Source organism: Macrobrachium nipponense, chromosome 22 (assembly GCF_015104395.2).
Source record: "Macrobrachium nipponense isolate FS-2020 chromosome 22, ASM1510439v2, whole genome shotgun sequence".
Classification (NCBI taxonomy): Eukaryota; Metazoa; Arthropoda; class Malacostraca; order Decapoda; family Palaemonidae; genus Macrobrachium; species Macrobrachium nipponense.
In genome coordinates this window covers 53,733,031-53,753,963 of record NC_087213.1, presented here as the reverse complement: position 1 = coordinate 53,753,963, position 20,933 = coordinate 53,733,031, and the positions used below count along the sequence as shown (strand labels likewise).

General features: G+C 39.9%; 1 protein-coding gene and 1 long non-coding RNA gene across 3 annotated transcripts in view; one reads left to right on the top strand and one right to left on the bottom strand.

Moving 5' to 3' along the window:
* LOC135198650 (sarcosine dehydrogenase, mitochondrial-like) overlaps positions 1–14,181 on the top strand; it is a 38,246-nt gene extending 24,065 nt beyond the window's left edge. For both annotated transcript variants that reach the window (XM_064226440.1, XM_064226439.1), the window contains exons 11-17: positions 6,025–6,219; positions 7,185–7,408; positions 7,852–8,016; positions 8,985–9,223; positions 9,426–9,591; positions 10,326–10,485; positions 13,985–14,181. In XM_064226440.1, the coding sequence (XP_064082510.1) occupies positions 6,025–6,219; positions 7,185–7,408; positions 7,852–8,016; positions 8,985–9,223; positions 9,426–9,591; positions 10,326–10,485; positions 13,985–14,047 (1,212 nt within the window). In that variant the 3' untranslated portion in view covers positions 14,048–14,181. The remainder of the gene's footprint in view (positions 1–6,024; positions 6,220–7,184; positions 7,409–7,851; positions 8,017–8,984; positions 9,224–9,425; positions 9,592–10,325; positions 10,486–13,984) is intronic.
* The window catches only part of LOC135198655 (uncharacterized), a 36,482-nt gene extending 18,213 nt beyond the window's left edge, over positions 1–18,269 (bottom strand). Inside the window, exons 1-2 of the long non-coding RNA XR_010310858.1 lie at positions 17,913–18,269; positions 6,005–6,254 (exon numbers count right to left, since the gene is read on the bottom strand). This is a non-coding gene — a long non-coding RNA (uncharacterized LOC135198655). The remainder of the gene's footprint in view (positions 1–6,004; positions 6,255–17,912) is intronic.
* Between the last annotated feature and the right edge of the window lie 2,664 nt (positions 18,270–20,933).

Genomic DNA, 20,933 nt, shown 5'->3' with positions numbered 1-20,933 from the left:
GGGAAACCAATTCAAGTAATTCCCAGAGTTCCGTTGTGTAATATTCCTTCGGTAGGCGAACCTTTTGAGAATATAGTTATCAATATGGTCGGACCTTTGTCTGTAAGTAAGGGTAGAGAAGATTACACAACTAATCTAGAGTATTATAAAAACAATTTAAGAGATGTTTGGAAACTAGCGAAGGAGAACGGAAGTCAAGGGGAAACTGAAGGGGAACATGATCTTAGAGCAAAAGAGAGAAGTTTGTGTGTAGAGCAAGGCTTCAGAGAAGAAACGTTCTGCTAGAGGTTTAGAGAAGTTCCTGCCCTTCGAGTATCAAAAGTAGACATTATTTTCTGCAATAAGGAGGAAAGAAGGATGAAGGATCAGAGAGAACAAGGCGCTCGAGAGGCAGAGTTTGGTCGAATTCTGGTCAAGTCGTCGTCAGGAGTGGACAAACCAAGTTATTTCGATGTAGAGCAAGACTTCAGAGAAGAAACGTTCTGCTAGAGGTTTAGAGAAGTTCCTGCCCTTCGAGTATCAGAAGGTAGAACATTATTTTTCTGCAATACGAAGGCAAGGAAGGCGCTACAATTAGAGTTCTCCTTTTGTGAAGCCATCGCTTCGATTGCAAAACTGGTCGGCAAGTACTTTCATTTACTCACTGTTCCCCCAGTTCATGCAGTGTAAGATTTTACCTTTTTTATGTAAATAGGAGACACCATTCTGCATTTATCTTTGTTAGTAAGCTTGTAAATAAACCTTCGTTGTGTTAGTGTTTCTTTCTATATTTGTATCCCCAGTTTCAACTGTTGGTGTTGAATTCTTTTTGTTTATCATTATATCGAACCTGAAGCGGACCTCTCTCTCTCGTTCGTAACACCCATGGACGCTGACCCAGGGGCGTTCACCCAGCCACTCTCACCCAACAACATTCACCCACGTGCGTGCACCCAGGGACGCCTGCCCAGCAACGTTCTCTCAGCGACGTTGACCCACGTGTGCTCACCCAGGGACGCCTACCCAGCGACGTTGACCCCCGTGCATGCTCACCCAGGGACACCTACCCAGCAACGTTTTCCCAGCCACGTGACACGATGCCCCTACGGAAGACCACCCCCAGGCCTACCAAGCAGTCCCAGGACACCAGGATAGCCAGGACATGCAGCCTTCTCAACGGTCGGAGACCTCGGAACATGAGGAAGAGCTGAACATTAAGATGACCGTATCCATTGTGGAATCCCAGGACATCGCAGGCCCCAGGGGTATCATTGTGCAGCCAAAGAAACGATACCGCCCCAGCAAGAAGGACATTCAAGACTACCCGTTCATGCCAGAGGACAAGAAGTCATCGTGGAATTCATCAAGGCCCACCCTACATTGTACGACAAGCGGGACAAGCAATGGTCGAATCCCAGGAGGAAGGAGGAACTCTGGCGTGGACTGGTAGCGAGTTTCATCGACAGCAGCTTCCAGCAAGTCAGCAAGTTCTTCGAGGCTCGCCAAACGGACTTCTGCAAGATCGAGAAGCGTGAATACAAGAGCAGGTCGGCTGCACGCAGCAGGAAACCACGGGAGGAGGAGGTGATGACCATGTGGGCATTCCTGGGAGGACACATCGCCCACGAACCCACAGTAGCCAGCGATCGCTTCTCGCCTATATCGTCGCAGAGAACTGGCGCAGACGATTCCTCTACAGAAATGTCGGGCCTAACAGCTGCTTCGATCCAGCAGAGAAGGCGGCTGAATCAGAAGAGACCGACGAACCTGCCAGAGGACCGACAGCTATCCGCCGACATGTCAGTTGACTCTACAGAAGGCCTGCAGACTCAACTGACACAGATTATGACCAGCATAAACACACTGATGCCACAACTGCAGGACAACACGCACCGTGACATCACTGTGTTCGTGCAGTACCTGACGCAGCGCTAGGAGTACGTGCCTCGAAGATACCAGAAGCCGTTCTTCGAGCAAGTCATCAGGCTGTGTCATAATTTGGAGGGGCCCGAGGAAGAGGATGCGGCGACGAAAGAGGCCTTGGCTTGTGGCGGTTTTTCCCACTGGACGCCCCTGCGAATTGATAAGGAGACGCAGACGAAACCTGGGACTTCGACACCTTCTGCAGTGCAACCGGTTCGGGCATCACCACACCAGTGGTTCGCGTCTCAACCCCAACCTGTGTTTTGTTATGATACGCACCTCCAACACCAGCCTCAGCCGCAGCAGCAGGTACCTCATGGGTATGCAACTCCAGCGCCAAGGCTAGACACACCGCCATTCTTCCCCAATGGACATTTGACACCACTCAACTTCTCTCCTCGACCTTCCACTTCTTCGATGTCGCCGTTGGTACACAGTCTCTTGGCAGACTTGCAGCCCCCTACCCCTGGCGCTAGTATTTCGACACCGAAACCTTCTACAGCACAGGATCCACCCACCTACGACTTGACCATATCCCCAGGTGATAAGGAGGACATTGACCCAGAATCACTTGAGTGATTTTGTAAATATTGTAAATAAAAATGTAAATTTTTTAGAATTAATTGTATTTTAGTAATTTTAGTCATATTCAATTATTTTTTTAATGTTTATAATTAATAATTATTTTTTTTGTAATAAATATGTTGAAATAGTGTTTTGCATTTACATGTTCCTTATTGATGCTTATTTAATTATTTTTTAATATTTATAATAAATAATTTTTCTTTTTGTAATAAATATGTTGAAATAGTGTCTTGCATTTACATTTTCCTTATTGATTCCTAATTTATATATCATGACAATATATATGATATGACTGGATGAAATGAGATTGAATAAGAAAAAAGTATAACAGGAAATATAAAATGAAATATATGTGAAATGTGGAATGAATAGAACTCTGAAAATAACTTGAAATATAAAATGAAAGAGCATGGCCAGAAAGAATAATAACATGAAGAAATATAACAGGATATCGTAACATGAAATATGATATATGATCTATGAAATAAATACAACTCTGAAAATAACTTAAAAGTATAAAATGAAATGTAACATGAAATAAATATGGCCATCAAATGATATAATAACATACAAGGTAAGAACAATATCATATTGAGAACATGATCAAATGAACATGAACATATACAAATATGATAATGAAACAGTAATTAACATTGACTGGACATTGTTATTTACAGGGAAACAATGAAAAATCAGTAAGATACTAAAGACATATTGACCTCAGTTGATAATATATATTTGCAGTTAAACATGTTATGGTAAAACCAAGTCCCAATTTCAGTTTCTTACATTCTATGCTTTTTATGTTCATTTTCTTACATTCTATGCTTTTCATAGTCATTTTCTTACAGTCTATGCTTTCCATGTTTATTTTCTGATATTCTATGCTTTTCATGTTTATTTTCTGATATTCTATGTTTTTCATGTTTATTTTCTGATATTCTATGTTTTTCATGTTTATTTTCTGATATTCTATGTTTTTCATGTTTATTTTCTGATATTCTATGTCTTTCATGTTTATTTTCTTACTTTATATGCTTTTCATGTTAATTTTCTTATATTCTATGCTTTTCATGCTTTTTTAGTATAAGCATTTTTTATGTCCTTCATTTGCTTCGCATTTGTCTCATTATTATAAATGATGTTATTATAACTTTCAGTTAATTATTTTCCAACATCATTTTTTATATGTACCAATCATCGTACCAATATTATTTATTGTATTAATATTGTTATTAGGATAATACCAAAGTATGGGAGTATAAAACAATGAGAAATCTATCATGATGTTTATTTACAATTATTTACATTTGTTTGGTTACGTTTTATGACAGAGTTCTTTGTGTCCTCTACTTCGCTCTTGCCATTCCACTGTGCCTGCATCCGATGAGTAGTACTGGGCCAGGTAATCTCTGATGGCCTTCGCTCGACGTGTGTAGTTTGGTCCCCTTCTTGCCATGAGTTGTTCCATGAGGTTCAGCAACTCCTGCCTCCAAGTACCTGGTACAACGTTATGGTGTTGGTCCTCATGGTCGACTTCGGTGCCAGCACATGGGTAGCATTGCAGTGCCAGGTTGTGCATGACACATGCGCACAAAGTTATCTTCTTGCACACCTGTACGTCCTGTTGAATCGTCGTCCCGAAGACTCGCCATCTCATCTGCAGCAGGCCGAATGCGTTTTCCCCCACATGACGAGCGCGAGATAATCTGTAGCTGTATATTCGTTCGGTGGGATCTTGTGATTGGTGGGAGTAGGGGACTTCATCAACCACGTATTGAGAGCAAAGGCATCGTCGGCGACTATGTAGAAGGGGATGGGTTTGTCGTTGTTGGGCAGATTTCTGTCTTGTGGGAGTCCTGCTCGGTTCCACCGACGTCGACGAACAGGAACTTGTACTTTGCATCGGAGAGGGCCATGAGGACGATGCTGTGAAACTTCTTGTAATTGAAATACAGTGATCCTCCACCTTTGGGTTTCTTGATCGAGATGTGCCTCCCGCCCAGGGCTCCCACACAATTGAAGTAGTTCTACTTGGAGGCGAAGCATTTTGCTACGTCATTCCATTCTTCTGGTGTCTTAGGGCACTTCATCACTTCTGGTTTGTATATGTCGATAATGGCTTGGCAGGCTACTGGGATAAATCGGCTACTGGGAACTCTTGGAGACTACTGGGAACTCTTGGAGACTCTGAAGCTGTATTGCAGCCTTGTATAGTCGTTCCCACTTGCCAGGTGGCGGAGAGTGACCGTCAACTTGAGTCCCACCTCTTGTGCACGCCGCATGTTTGTGTCCTTCTTCTTAAACAGGGGCATCAGCCTTTCGACCATCTCTTTGAACAATTCAGGGTAGATTCGTAGAAAGTTCTTGTGTCCTTTGCGGTCCTCCTTGTTCAGTTCTTGTAGCAGCTGGTCGTAGTCCCCATGTAGTTGCTGCCGTGTCAGCCACTCCCGAGCCCAAATCCCCCTTGCCCTGCCGTCCTTTCTGCGTGGTGCTGGTGGCTGTGGCACCCTAGTGCATCTTCTGAACCCGTCGATGACCTGGACTGCACATAGACACAGGACAGCTACCAAAAATCTCTGGGTCTCCTAGGGTGAGAGGCTGTTGAGGTCCATATTGCATGTTGGTTGGGCGTGGAATGAAGGATGTGCTTGGCAGGCCTCTATATATACCCAAGGTTCATATCTGGCGCGGTGTGACAGTGTGGCACGATGTGGCACGGTGCAGGTGCAAAAATCGTGCAATTTTGCAAGTCGTGACTCGTGCGGATGTGCGTGCACTCCGCAACAACACCACAACCCACCGCTACACGGAGTACCAAAGCAGCAAGAGCGCGTGGCCTGGCATAGCAACAACGACCATAACACCGCCCAACTCCGTAACACTCCGCTAGGCACCGCAGGAAAATGCCGTGAGGTGCCCGTAACCCACCGCCCGGGTCCGCCCAACGCCGCCAAATAAGGTAATAATTTTTTTTCCCAGCCGCGTCAATTTTGTAACTGTTTCTTGCGGTCCCACCCCGTAACAGCCCGCAACACGAAAGTGCGTAGGTGTAAACCTACCTATACTACGGAATAGCACACCAGCTTTATTAAAAAAAAATTTAAGTCTGACATTATCGCATACATGGATTGCATAAAGTTTGAAACACATTCTATCTACAAAGATTCTTTCAGAGACTTAAAATAACGAATAGAAAAAATAAACAAATCAAAATATTCTACGCTTGGAGATGAGAGATTGAACTTACGAAGTCAACCTTGTTTTAAACAGCCTATATTTCGCTCTATTTTGCTTTTTCGTTTTCACGTCAAATTGTCATTTGGCTAAATATCTATTATCTCGAAGAGAATATTAAGTACATTATCTTACGCCAGATGTTGATATCTTACACTTAGAATGACGGTATACTTGTAAATAAAATGAAAATTACATTAAGCCGCGTCTTATTTCGAACGATCGAACTCGTCCTAAACACTCGTCCTACTTTTAATACCCAACAGGCTACAGTACTAACCATTTACTGTTCCTCTGCAGGAGCTCACAGAAGCTGGCTGTTTCTGGGAGGAATCTCTGGGCTGGGAACGCCCCGGGTTCTTCACGCCAAGCCCTTTGGCACTCCTGCCCTACGACTGGAAGGGAGCCTTTGGAACGGCCCCTCATGACGCTTACCCTTACAGGGAGGTCCTGAAGCAGTGCCACACGTTCGATCTGCCGCCCTATTACGAGCACGTGAGTGGTTTCCTGCTGTCGTTTTTCCTGATATCCTGTTTAAAAGAAGAAGAAGAAAAGTCTTATTGACGTATTTTCTTCTAGAAAACGATCAAATTCATTTAAAGTTAAACTACACTAAATTCTGTCTTCCACCTAAACCGTCGACCTCCTCCCCATTAATTGATACGACGTGCTTAAAAATAACCACTGCATATCATTAAATGCATGTAAAAAGGCAATAAAATACCCTTTAAACCTCACGAAATGAATATTAACGTCAAAACATCCACTACGTGCGATTAAATGCATATGAAGGCGTCTAAATAACCATTACACCCCCCCCCCCCCCACACACACACACACACACACACACATATATATATATATATATATATATATATATATATATATATATATATATATAAACGTTAAAATATTAACATTTAATCAAATGCACCTAAAAACGTAAAATAGCCACTACATATAATTAAATTAATATAAAAACAAAAAATAGCCACTACATATAATCAAATGAATATAATAACGTACAAAAATAACCACTACATATAATTAAATGCATATAAACACACAAAAATAGCCACTACGTAAGATAAAATACATATAAATAATTACAAAATGCATATGAGTGAGAGGTAGAAATGGCCACTACGCAAATACAATATATTTAAGGAGACATTTATGAAAATTGAAATTGGAATACTATAGAATTCAGGTCAAAGGCCAAGCGCTGGGACATAAGAGGTCACTCAGCGTTAAAATGGAAACTGACAGAGAGGTTCAGGAGGAAAACCTCGCTATGATACAATTGATAGAGAGGGTGGAAAGTCAGATGGAAGAAAGGGAATACGAACAGAGGTACAATAAAAGGAATGAAAGCCACAGATATCAAAATTTTAATGACATATCCCTTGTGCGATTTATCTGAACATTAGAGGTTTATTTGAACATCATGCAATCAACAGATAAAGGCCGAGTACGAAGCGATGAAAACTGCGTCAGCAGTCATAAACCGGACATCCTCTGGAAAAATAACACTGACTGGGAAAGACGTCCACAAAGCAGTGGAATGGCTGTTCATGAATGATGTGCTGAATGAAGGAGGAAGTATCTCTACCTCGCTTGTTCTTAACAAGACTGCCGGTGTTGAGGCGAACGCTGCCATCTTCAGTTTGGATGAAACCACAAGGTCAGTAAACTGCAGGCTTGTCATCATTAGTCTGTCTGCCCTGAGCGTTTATTTCAAAATCGTCACAAAATCATTGTGAGGTCTAGCTCACAGGAGACCCTTTCTTTCAGAACGTTTTTTCTTCAAATTCCTTATTTTCATTTTTATTATAGTAAACCTTTAACAATCCGAATTTCATAGAAAATAAGATCCAGGTTACCAAAATACGTTATACGTAGCTCCTTTGCAAGTAGTTACAAGCCTCAAAGACAGTCCTAGTAAATGTGAAGCTGTTCAATTTAAAATAAATGGTGATATTAGCCATAAGTCAGGTCTGGATCCTGGGTATGGGTATGTAGAGCAAACTACTCACATGACACTATAATTTCAAAATACTGACAGAAGAGACCCACGGAGCGTAATCATGAGATACCAACTTAAAAGAAACTTCCGTGACGTTTCAGACTTCCCTGTGAGACCAACTACGTGTACGTGATCCAGTGCGACAGTGGATTTGGACCCTACGTTCAGAGGCTCCTCCGGGATATGTGCATGGATAAAGGACTTCGCCTCACCCTTGGGACTTTAACGAATGAACTGTCTTGTCTTTTGCTTGTTGGGCCTTTAAGGTAAACTTGAAACTTACAAGTTGTGAATGGACTTTAAAGTAACGCCCCAACTTAATGCGCTCTTGTACGTATCAGCTAAGCTACGAAGTTTATTTTTTGGTGTGCTGCCAATGTAGATGAGATATATTTTCTGATAAATCGAATGCTAAGTGTAAAGTGCAGGTTAGTTTGGGCTAAGCCCTTTCCATACAAGTGGCAAATGCACGGCGTGCATACGCTGTTACCAATTTTGTAGGTGGATTCGCCTGCCTGTGCCTACTGTCTGACTTTGGACTGTTTGATCTGGTAACACTGTTTGATAGATAGAGAACTACGGGCAAATCAGAGTGCCCCTAGCGTCTTTCTTCCTCGTGTGAAAGGGGGTTTAGGAACTGTGAGATTACTGTCACCTGTAAGATATCTGTAATAATAGTGTCTTTGTTACTTCATAAAATCACACCCCCTAAAGCATCTGTTAAGTTCAGGAAATCATTTTAAAACAGTTCATTCAATATCTTCCAGTTTTCTATTTGCTCTATCAAAAAAGTTATTATTAACTGTTATTCTGGTATCTGGTATAGCGGTTAGTGCCTTGGAATTCCACTCAAATGTCACAAGTTCGTTCCTCCTCCCAGGGCAATGGAAAAATAACAGGCTCTGTATCATGATAAGTTACTGCTGCCATGTGGGGTTCTGTGGGAGTAGGTTAAAACCAACATATTCTTTTGAAGTTTGAATTCTAAGTCACTGACCTCTGTGGGCTTGTTCCATATGAATAGGTTTCATCTACTGAATCAAATAACAAAAAAAAAAAAATAAATCAACAAAGTCAGACGCTCACAACATTTCCTGAAGAATCCTACCAACGAGATTTGACAAATGAACAGCTATAAGGTCACAGAAATCACAGTGATCCTTGCATGGTACCCTTTACGACGACAGTGCTCAAAGCTCCTTCCTAATCCTTCTCATTATGGTTTATCCCTCAGTCTCAGGGTTCTGGAAGCAGCGGGAATAACTCGAGGACAAATTCCTATAAATACTCACTGCCTTTGTAAGTTGGACAACGCCGTGTTCCGGGTCTGTAGGTATGGCCTTGATATGTGGGAGCTACATATACCAGCAGGAGATCTCATTAGCATCTACAAAACTCTTGTCACAGTGGGGACCCCGTTTGGACTGCGGAATGCAGGATACCGAGCACTCAATATTCTTCAGTTGGAGAGAGGTGAAATTTTATAAATCTCTTTGCGCACCTGTTTTTCTTTCGATTTTAATGTCATTATAACTTACATTTTTCCCTTTAAAAATCATATTCAGTAAGGGGAGGCTTTCAAAACCAACAAATTTTCACTAAATAACTTGTTAAGTTTTAACTTGAGTTATAGCACAGTATAGGCACTTAAAAATGTTTGTCAAATGTCTCGTAGGGATTCTCAGCTGGCAGAGTGACATAAGAGCTGATGATACGCCTTTGGAAGCTGGAGTCTGGTCTGAAGATCTAGAATCAGACAGAGAATTCTTGGGCAGAGAGGCATTGCTGCAGCAGGCTGCCAATGGTATTACAAAGTCCCGGCTGATGCTTGAAGTACCAAAGTAAGTATGTACTACAGTACAGTATTAGGAGCAGATTAACTAGGTTTTTTAAAATTAACTCATAGCCCTGAACCAGCTGAGTAGCAAAAGAAGAATGTATTTCACTAGAAGTGCAACAATCTCAAAAAGTTTTTATAGTTTTGTTTGCAGACGTTTTATTCGCATACACAACCACACACAGGGTTTTATCTAACGCCTGTTGCTTTTTGAAACTGCTATTAAGAGAAAACCCAAAGTGGTATCAAGTCAGTGACTCCATCACGATTACTATGCCTACTACTCTCTTATCGAATCAAGTTGTTAAACTATTTGGTTACCGAGTTCCCGAGCTGGTCACTCCTGTCAGAATTTAGTGAGTTTAGACTGTATCACTGTCTTGGAGAGGTCAGTGTTCAAACTGCTAAATTAGTTTCTAAAAAAAATAAAACTAGCATTGGTAGTTAAGAGACATTAAAGGACATATCCCCAAACACTGGGACCAAAAGATCATTCACTGCTATGTACAGGGCAAATTGATGAATTGTGATATAAAAGAACACTTTTATATATAGATATATATATATATATATATATATATATATATATATATATATAAAGTTGGGTTTTCTTTAGATGGCCATCCTTATAGCAAATGACATATACCAAGTACATAATTACAAAGGCAATTGTAATAGCTAATGAGAACAATTTCTGTAGCGTCTTTGGCACATGTTTAATTTCTGTATGTTTTCCAGTTGTCAGCCACTCTGGGGAAACGAAGGAATCGTGAGAGATGGCCGCCTTGTGGGCATCACAAGAAGAGCTGATATGAGCTTCCTCAAGGGAGCTCCTGTTGCTGCAGGATATGTCAACCACCCACTAGCCTTAGCCAGGGTTGCACGAAAAGAAATGCAGGTTGGTGTTGTCCACCTTGAATACGTTTCAGAGTTCTACCCCTGTAGTATTCAGTTTATGTTCATTCTAGTACCTAATGCACAAAATTGCAAAGCTGAATTGTTACGGCTGAAAAGTAGAGTTTAGCTACTTTCCTATAAGTAGTTGGCAATTTGACAAATTGTTTGAAATGACTGTGAAAAGGACAGTGATTGTTTATAAACCCTGCTATCTTTTAATTCAAGGAAGCTTAGAAGTCTTAAATATCATAAAATGCCCTAGTCCAAGGGAAATCTATACTTAGTGACTTACAATATTCAATCAAGGAATTCAATGTCAATAATACATGGGCCTATTCTACCTACAAGTCAATGCAGGGTCAGGTAACTCTTCAAACACATGAAGCTTAGCAAGATATAGGTGAAGCCAACCTTGAAGATAAAAGCCTCTTCCTTAATTATTGACATCCCTCTCTTTGGATTTTGTGGATACAATTCTGTGTACCAGTCAAGGACATGGAAGGAATACACCCAAAACAAAAAGTAAAAGGATTTTAGCCGAGACATAAAAACCGAAGAGTTTTGTGTGCATTCATGCAAAATAACAAACCTTACAATCACAGTAAATAGCTACTTTGCAAAAAATAACCAGTAAATAAATCACATCAATGTCCTACTGAAGATAGTTTGAGCAGCATCCTGGGTTATTTTACAGCCATGTTATAACAGGATGAAGTTCCTTGGGCTATTCATGGAAATCAGTTCACTTCCAGAAAACTTTAACTTGTCCAGGATTAATCTCACTTTATATTAGTAATGCAAAACTATTAACCCTTAAACACCGAAGCGGTAAAAAAAAAAAAAAAAAAAAGTCTCCCGTGTGCCGGAGGTGTTTCAGAGTGAGCGCGGAAGCGGGAAAAATATTTTTTTGCAAAAAATCACAGCGCGCTTAGTTTTCAAGATCAGAGTTCATTTTTGGCTCCTTTTTTTGTCATTGGCTGAAGTTTAGTATGCAACCATCAAAAAGGAAAAAAATTATCATTATCATATATAAATAATGTGATATATGATAGCGCAAAAACGAAATTTCATATATAATTGCATTCAAATCGCGCTGTGCGCAAAACGGTTAAAGGTAACAAGTTATTTTTTTTTTTGTAATGTACACTAAATTGCTATCATTTTGGTATATAACACATTGTAAAACGATAAAAGCAACACAGAGAAAATATTATCACAAAATAATGCATGAATTCGTAACGTGCGGACGTAAACAAATATTTTTTTCAAAAATTCACCATAAATATAAATATTGTCCTAGAGACTTCCAATTTCTTTCAAAATGAAGACGAATGATTGAATATTACTATACTGTAAGAGTATTAGCTTACAAATGCAGTTTTCGACCATATCTGACGAGTTAAAATTGACCGAATGTCGATTTTTTATATATATATTTTATATGCAATTTTTTCGGAATTAAGAAAAGCTACAACCTTCAAATATTTTTCGTCTTATTCTACATGAAATTGCGCACATTTTCATATATAAAACTCTATGAAATACCTAATATGAAACGGAGCAAATATTCCGAGAATGGGGCGTACGCATTTCGGAGATTTGTGGCGGAGAATCCGCGCGCGGAGGGAAGGAAAGTTTTTTTTTTTTTAAATTCACCATAAATCTAAATATTGTGCTAGAGACTTCGAATTTGTTTCAAGATGAAGCTAAATGACTGAATATTACTAGACTGTAAGAGTTTTAGCTTACAATTGCGTTTTTCGACCATTTCGGTAGAGTCAAAGTTGACCGAACGTGGTTTTTTTTCTATTTATCGTGATTTATATGCAAATATTCCAAAAATGAGAAACGCTACAACCTTCAATTATTTTTTGTTGTATTCTACATGAAATTGCGCACATTTTCATATATAAAACTTTATGTAACGGCTAATTTAAAATGGTGCAAACATTACCACAATCGCACGTGTGATTTTTTCGGAAGAGTTACCGCGCGGACGTAAAGAAAATGTTATTTTTTTCATAAATTCACCATAAATCGAAATATTGTGCTAGAGACTTCCAATTTGTTGAAAAATGAAGGTAAATGATTGAATATTACTAGAATATAAGCGTTTTAGCTTACAATTGCGTTTTTCGACCATTTCGGTAGAGTCAAAGTTGACCAAAGGTTGAAAATTTGTCACATCATTTTTTATATGAAAATATTTCAAAATTGATAAAAGCTACAACCATGGGTTGTTTTTCAGTTGTATTGTGCATGAAATTGCGCACATTTCCATATATAAAACTTTATGTAACGGCTAATTTTAAAATGGTGCAAACATTACCACAATCGCATGTATGATTTTTTTCGGAAGAGTTACCGCGCGGACGAAAGGAAAAAGTTTTTTCATAAATTCACCATAAATCGAAATATTGTGCTAGAGACTTTCAATTAGTTGCAAAAGGAAGGTAAATGATTGAATATTACTAAAATATAAGAGTTTTAGTTTACAATTGCGTTTTTCGACCATTTCGGTAGAGTCAAAGTTGACCGAAGGTTGAAATTTTGGCACTTATTGTTATTTATATAAAAATATCTCAAAACTGATAAAAGCTACAATCATGAGTATTTTTTTGTTGTATTCTACATAAAAATGCGCACATTTTCATATATAATACTCCATGTAACGGCTAATTTAAAATGGTACAAAAATTATGTCAAAGTGACGAAATAATTTCCGAGATGTGTCACAGATACTTTTTAGTGCGGCAAGAAAGAAATTCGCGCTTGCGCGCCTGCGTAACGATTGTAAACAAAACAACACCTCGATCCGTGAACTCCCAGCATCCCCCAAGGCGCATGATTCAAAAGTTTTCGGCTGGTAGGCCTATAAGTATTTTTCCGCGAATTTTTATAAAAAAAAATTTGAGTCGACGTATGGTACGTCCATTCGGCATACGGGAGACATTTTGACTCGACATTTAATACGTCCATTCGGCGTTTAAGGGTTAATCGAGGTTCTGCTGACATTTTGCCTTATTTTTTGCTTCTACCAGGGTGGTCATATCCCTACTAAATGGTTACCAGTCTGTATAGTCAATACAGTCTTTTTATTTTAGTATATAATGGTGTGTGACTTTTGTGTACTGTATGTTCCTCATTTACAACATCTGCAGTCACTGAATTCTCTTTTCTGAAGGCATCACCATCAAAGTTGATACTTGACATAATAACAGGTATTATGCAGATTACTACATAGGTACTGCCCAGGATGAATAATTATTGCCTGTTTATACTGTACACTGAATGGGACATGGAGTTAGTCTGGGCTAGATTTAGTTTTCACTTATCATTTTCTACTCAACTCCATTATGGACTACAGGAAACACCAAGAATGATACTAATTAGGAAAGATGGTTCTTACTGATGTCTTATAAAAGAATTTTGTCTTTGATGATTTGGATAACCTGAACCTTAGTCATAATGTGCTTACACTCCAAACTGTTTACTTTCAGGAAGCTGCCTGGGAAATTGAAAGACAAGGGCAAAGATACCCGGCTAAAATCTACTGCCCTTAGGACTTAGAAAACCTTTCTGTTTGTTCCCTGCATAGAATTTGTAATAGACTTGGCCAAACATGAAAGAGTATTTCTGGTACAGTATGTCAGTCAACATCTGGGATGGGCGGAACAATAGAACCTACATAAACTTATAGATGTCAATTCATTCTCCAGCAAACAATGAATCGTGCACTCAGTGATTGCCAGCAATGTTTTCCATGCGGTCTTCCAAACAACAGGCCTTGATCACTTGAAGAAACAACTGAACAATATCTTGCACACTGTCTAGAGTAATTCTCAGAAGCTTTTGCAACCAAACCACGAAGTGTAATTCCAAGTCAACCGATTGAAGCGTAAGTACTCCAAGTTGGCGATTCTACCCCTCAGAAAGTTGGGGGTGGGGGGTGGGGGGGGGGGGTGGGGGGGGGGGCAACTCTGGGGCAAAGATAATTCTTGGGTGGGCATCATAGAAAAGGTGACGGTAAAAATAATTACAATTTTGGAAACATTTTGGAACTCGTGGAGGAATGAATTTGACTAAAGGTAAAGGTTCATATAGAATTTTGTTTGATTCCTAAGCAAAACAACTGTAAATCATCCATCTGATATTCTACCTGACTTGCATGATATGGACATTTAACATTCAAAACTATATATACAGTTCCAAACAATACGCAAACATTAAAGAATGGATAGTATGTATAAATATAATGCACATTTGAACCAAATAAAGAAAGATAGTAACTATATGAAATGAACAGATATGCACGGGGCATGTCATGACAATTCTGAAAAGGTTCAGTTTGACAATCAAAACTATATACGATCCCAACCAATATGCAAATTATTAAAGAATGTTAAGTTTGTGTAACACACAATTGCACCACTCAAAGAAAGGTATTAACTAATGAAATGAACAGACAGATATGGACTATGTCATGACCATTCTGAAAATGCAGGTTTGACATTCAAAGCTATATACAATCCCAAACAATATGCAATTATCAAAGAATGACAAGTTTGTATAATGCACATTTGAACAAAGTAAGGAAAGGTATTAATTAATAAAATGAACAGACAGATATGAGGCTTATCATGAAAATTCTCAAAATGTTGTTTCGACATTCAAAACTATATATAATTCATAACAATATGCAATTGTTAAAGAATGATAAGTTTTTATAATACACATTTGAACACAAAACAGATATGGACCATTTTCGGGACAATTCTCAAAATGTTTAGTGCAGTTTAAATCTACGATTATCATGTCGGCTGCCAAACTCATCTAAAAACTATCTAAGTCAATAATCTCGGCCCGTTTACTTTCAATTGATAATAATGCAGTGTTACTTAGTCTCTCACTAGTCATTGAATTTCTAAGAAATGTTTTTACTATTTTCATTTTGGAAAAACTTCTTTCACAAGAAGCACTAGTAACAGGAAGTGTTACAGCTATCAATAGTAACCTGTATAAGCAATCAAAGGCAGATTTATATGGCTGAATAAATGACAAAAACTCCACCAATGCTGTAGGTGACTGAGTTTCTTTCTGGAACAATTTCTTAACTAAAGGTAGCTCGTGTTTTAATTCACTTTGATTAACTGAATATGATAATGCAAATGACTTCAAGTCATCCTCATGTAAGAACGTCTGTCCTGCAGGACAGAGCTGAAATGCCACAGATCACCACACATGAATCTTTGGAAAAAACGACGATCTAATTCACTATTTAAACAGTCTTGTACTTCATACAAGATTGTGACGTGTTGTGATGACTTTGCTCCACAACTCTCTGGCCAGTTGTGTCCAGCATGATAAAATCACGGAGGTGTCGAGGTTTTCTTTAACGTTTTCTTGTGTCACTGTTGGTGAAATGTCACATTTTACAGAGTTCGTCAACCCCATTAGAGTAATTCTCAATTACGTTGGAGTTTCTTACATCAGCTAAATCTTCACGAAGACAAGAAGTAAGTTTAGCTGCTTTTCCAAGGTCTGCCTGTTTGTCCTGCAGCTGCTGAGATACTTTATTTTTCCCAGAATTTCAGAGAAAAAACTGCAATAAACAAACAAATTCTGCATCCATCTGAGCAAGTAAACCTCTGGCAGATACAGCTCGAGCTCCAGTATCATCTGCAGAAGTCTCCTTCAAAAATATATTCCAGACGTAATGAAGCATTTTGATAGGAGACTTCCTTGTTTTGCTGATGCACTTCAGACTTGAACAAGCCACAGAGCTATAAATAAAAAACTCTTATCTACTGTAAACATTGCTCGGGACTGTCAACATATATGTTAGGGACAATTACTAATATCGATTACATTATGTAATGGTACATGAGCAGCAGTTATGCTGGAAACAGGCCTTTGTAATAATTACATTTAGCTTGGAGTTTTCACCTACAATTTCATGACATGCTCCAGCGAATACAGTTACTGTGGTAACTTTGCGGTGTTGAAGTCGAATAATTAAAAAAGAAAAAAAAACTTCATTTCTTTTTTCTTAATAGATATACATTTATCTTTATTTCAAGTGATGTATGAATTATAGATACAAAATACATCAAAATGGAGAGTTTTGTTAGTTTGATATGCAGCATAAGATAGTAACATTCATAATTGCAGTAATATATGTGACACTGTTTGTGATAGTGTTAAAGAAAACTTTTAGTTTTCATAGCCTCAAGGGATACTAATTCAAATATCATTGCTTTTTAAGCGCGAACTGGTTGTCTCTCTGTGATTTAAGGTTTGGATTTTCTGTTCCCTGTATATTAACCAACTCACTCAATATGAGTGTTAGCAATATAACCAAATCATGTTGTGTGACAAGTTAGTGGCTTTTGTTATATTCAATAATGATTAATTTTATTTATAATATTTCATTAAAAAAAGTGGGGGGGCAAACCAGGGGCATGGCCAAAACCTGGGAGGGCAGCTGCCCCCCCATGACCCCCCCTAGAATCGCCACTGGAAGTACTTCCTCACTGTCAAACTAACTTTCAAAGCCCTTTCAAGTCTTACTCAGGCAGGTGACAAGTCATCTTTATCAAAAGAAAGATATCCTTTTTCCACAAGTGGCAGACTGTAACAAAGTTCAGGGCTATGAGTAAAAAGTAGTAGCCCAAGAGGACCATCCTTGTTGCATGTCCCTCTTGCAAGTGCCTACAGATGAATGATGTGGAAAGCCTTCAAATTTCCAAGATAGCAGTTATTTAGGGCCACTCATAATAAGATAATACATACCTAGTAGCTACATTTTTTACTGGCAGTTCATACTCGAGCTGTTTCTTATCCACTGGGAACCCCTTAGAACACTAGCATGGAGTCTACGTGTTTGCTGTGTAGTGACAAGTTCTTTTCACTGTTTATCTCCTAAAATCTTACCCTGAAAAATGGTTCTGACCTCACAAATAAGAGATCTCTGATAGTGTCCACACTCCTTTAGTTTAGACACTCGCTCTTCACTCTAGACATGTGGTCAGTAACTTTCTTGACTTCTTGCCTGTAAAGATAGCTTTTGTGGGCTAAACTATTTTGCAAGAGCAACCCTGGCACACTGTTTGGCTAACATTTACTTGTATTCAATGAATACTACATTCCAATGAAGAATGACAACAAATGCAATACAATGCTTTCACTACAATCGCTCAACTCTTGTTATATTTACAATCAAATGTGATGTTTCATGTACACTTTTCTCAGCATGTCACCCATCTAAAGCACTATGAAAATCTTAATAATTGTATTATAAAGATACTTCTTCCCAAAATGAAACAATCCTAAGAGACTTATTACTGTACGCCTCACACTGATACAGAAATTGAAAATCCAGTTTTTGCGATGAAAAACCAATACTGGCTAGGCGTAGATGATGCTGACCTTACACAAAACAGAATGAGGCAGTGTAGTTTGTGTTACTTCCTACAGGATCTACGGTGTCATTTTTCTCAAGTCTACAAAGTGGGTGTCCAGTCATATGCTGCCCCTGAGAAGGCTGACACACACTGCAAAATCAATACATTTGGAATTGTATACCTCTGATACATTCAGGTGATTTCATATTTTTTTTGAAAGAAACTAAAATAAATCTTTTTGCATTTTTTTTACAAGAATTTCCTTCAAGACCAAAGTTTGAAATGTTCCTCTTTGTACGGGCTGAGGTAATGTTACCAGATTTCAGCTGTTCATGCTGATAAGTAGTCATGATATTATGTAGTATAAATCATGATTTTGAAAATAAGTAAAAATGATATTGTAATGATACAATTAAGTTTGTTCATACTTACCTGGCAGATATATATATGGCTGTATTTTTCCCAATCCGACAGAAATTTAAACACTTACGACACACGCAGTGGGAGTCAGGTGGTTAGTACCCATTCCTGCCACTGGGAGGCGGGTATCAGGAACCATTCCCATTTTCTATTCATAATTTTTATTTCCACTGTCTCCTGAGGGGAGGTGGGTGGGTACTTGATTATATATATCTGCCAGGTAAGTATGAACAAACTTAACTGTATCATTACAATATCATTTTGTTCATGAAACTTACCTGTCAGATATATATATAGCTGAATCCCACCTTTGGTGGTGGGAGTAGACAAAATAGAAGATTTTAGGAAACATATATATGCAGATAATTGATATCTTGGTTCCTTACCTGTTAGCATAGCTGACTTCGTGGTTACTACCGCGTAAGTCTGCTTGTGCTACTAGAGTTGCCAGCGAGGTAGAGACCTATAAAGCTGGTGCACTCCAGATGATCTGTCAACAGGGGCGAGACCACGACGTGACTAGACCATTGACCATACAATGAGGGCAACGAAGTAAAACAAAACCACCTGGCGTAGCCTACCAAAGGTATCCCACTTAGACTAAGCTAATGGAAGGGAGATCCCCCGCAGGCGGTCAACCACACAACCATAACACAAGTTAAAAACTCCCCTAACCATTAAAGGATAGGATGAGCGCTACCTCCTGCCCCCAAAACAGTGTCTGCAGCAACGTATGGTCCGAGCGAGTAACAATTTTCGTATGTTGCTTTCACCTCCCGCAGGTAGTGTGAAGCAAACACCGAATTGTTTCGCCAATAAGTGGCGCCCAAAATATCTTTTATTGCCATATTCTTGTGAAAAGCTACCGAAGTAGCAATAGCCCTCAACTCGTGGGCTTTCACTTTTAGAAGCTCCATGTCACTTTCACTACACTTTTCATGTGCTTCCTTAACCGTACTTCTTAAGAAGAACGCCAGTGCGTTCTTCGACATCGGAAGATCTGGTTTTTTCACAGAGCACCACAAGTTCTCCGAAGAACCTCTGCATGCTCTGGTTTTCTGCAAATAAAATTTGAGAGCCCTGACAGGACACAGGACTCTCTCAGGTTCAGGTCCCACTAGCTCCGACAACCCTTTGATCTCAAACGTCCTCGGCCAAGGGTTGGAAGGGTTCTTGTTCTTTGCTAAGAACGTAGGGCTTAAGGAACAAACTGCACTATGATCCTTTAACCCAATGTGCTTGCTTATGACTTGTATTTCGCTAACCCTCTTCGCCGTCGCCAGAGCGGTTAGGAAAATGGTCTTCTTAGTAAGATCCCTAAGCGAAGCTAAATGGAGCGGTTCAAATTGACTCGACATGAGAAACTTAAGTACCACGTCTAAGTTCCACGATGGTACTTTCGGTTGGAGAACTTTCACAGTCTCAAATGATCTAATGAGATCATGAATGTCTCTGTATTTCGCTAAGTCGAGTCCTCTATGCCTGAAGACTACAGAAAGCACGCTTCTGTAGCCTTTAATCGTGGGAACGGCTAATTTCGCTTCTTTCCTAAGGTGAAGAAGGAAATCTGCTATCTGGCTCACAGAGGTTGAGGTGGAGGAAATGCCCTTCTTTCTGCACCAACTTCTAAAGACAGCCCACTTCGATTGGTAAACTGCGATTGAGGAGGGCCTCCTTGCGGTGGCATCGCCGTTGCCACAGGTCTTGAAAAACCCCTCGCTCTGGCCAACTTCTCGATAGTCTGAACGCAGTCAGACTCAGAGCGGGGAGGTTTTTGTGGTACCTCTCGAAGTGGGGCTGTCTGAGTAGATCTTTCCTTAGGGGCAGAGTCCTTGGAAAGTCTACCAGGAAGGACATCACCTCCGTGAACCAGTCGACCGCTGGCCAGAAGGGGGCGATGAGGGTCATCCTCGCTCCCTCTGATGCAGCGAACTTCCTCATCACTTCCCAGAGGATTTTGAATGGGGGAAAAGCGTAAATATCTAGTCCCGACCAATTCCACAGTAGGGCGTCTACTGCCACTGCTCCCGGGTCCAGAACTGGGGAGCAATAAAGCGGAAGTCTCTTCGTTCGGGAAGTTGCGAAAACGTCCACATGAGGACGTCCCCACAGCTTCCATAATGCCTGGCATACCTCCTGATGAAGGGTCCATTCCGTCGGCAGAAGCTGTCCTTGCCAACTGAGAAGGTCCACTCGCACGTTTTCCACGCCTGACACGAATCTTGTCAGAATTGTGACGTTTTGCGACTTCGCCCATATCAGGATATTCTTCGCGATGGCGAACAGAGAAGGAGAGTGAGTTCCCCCCTGTTTCCTGAGGTATGCCAGGGTTGTGGTGTTGTCCGAGTTTATCTGAACCACTTTGTTGGAGACTTCCTCTTGGAAGAACCTTAGAGCAAGGTAAATTGCTGAAAGTTCTTTTAGATTGATGTGCCAGGACACCTGTTCCCCTCTCCAGGTGCCTGACACTTCTCTCCCCCCTAGTGTTGCTCCCCAACCCGTGGAGGACGCGTCGGAGAACAACACTAGGTCGGGGTTCCGAAGCTTGAGCGAAAGTCCTTCTGCAAGCTTCTTTGGATCCGACCACCATTTGAGGTGCTTTTTCACTTCTTCCGTCAAACACAAG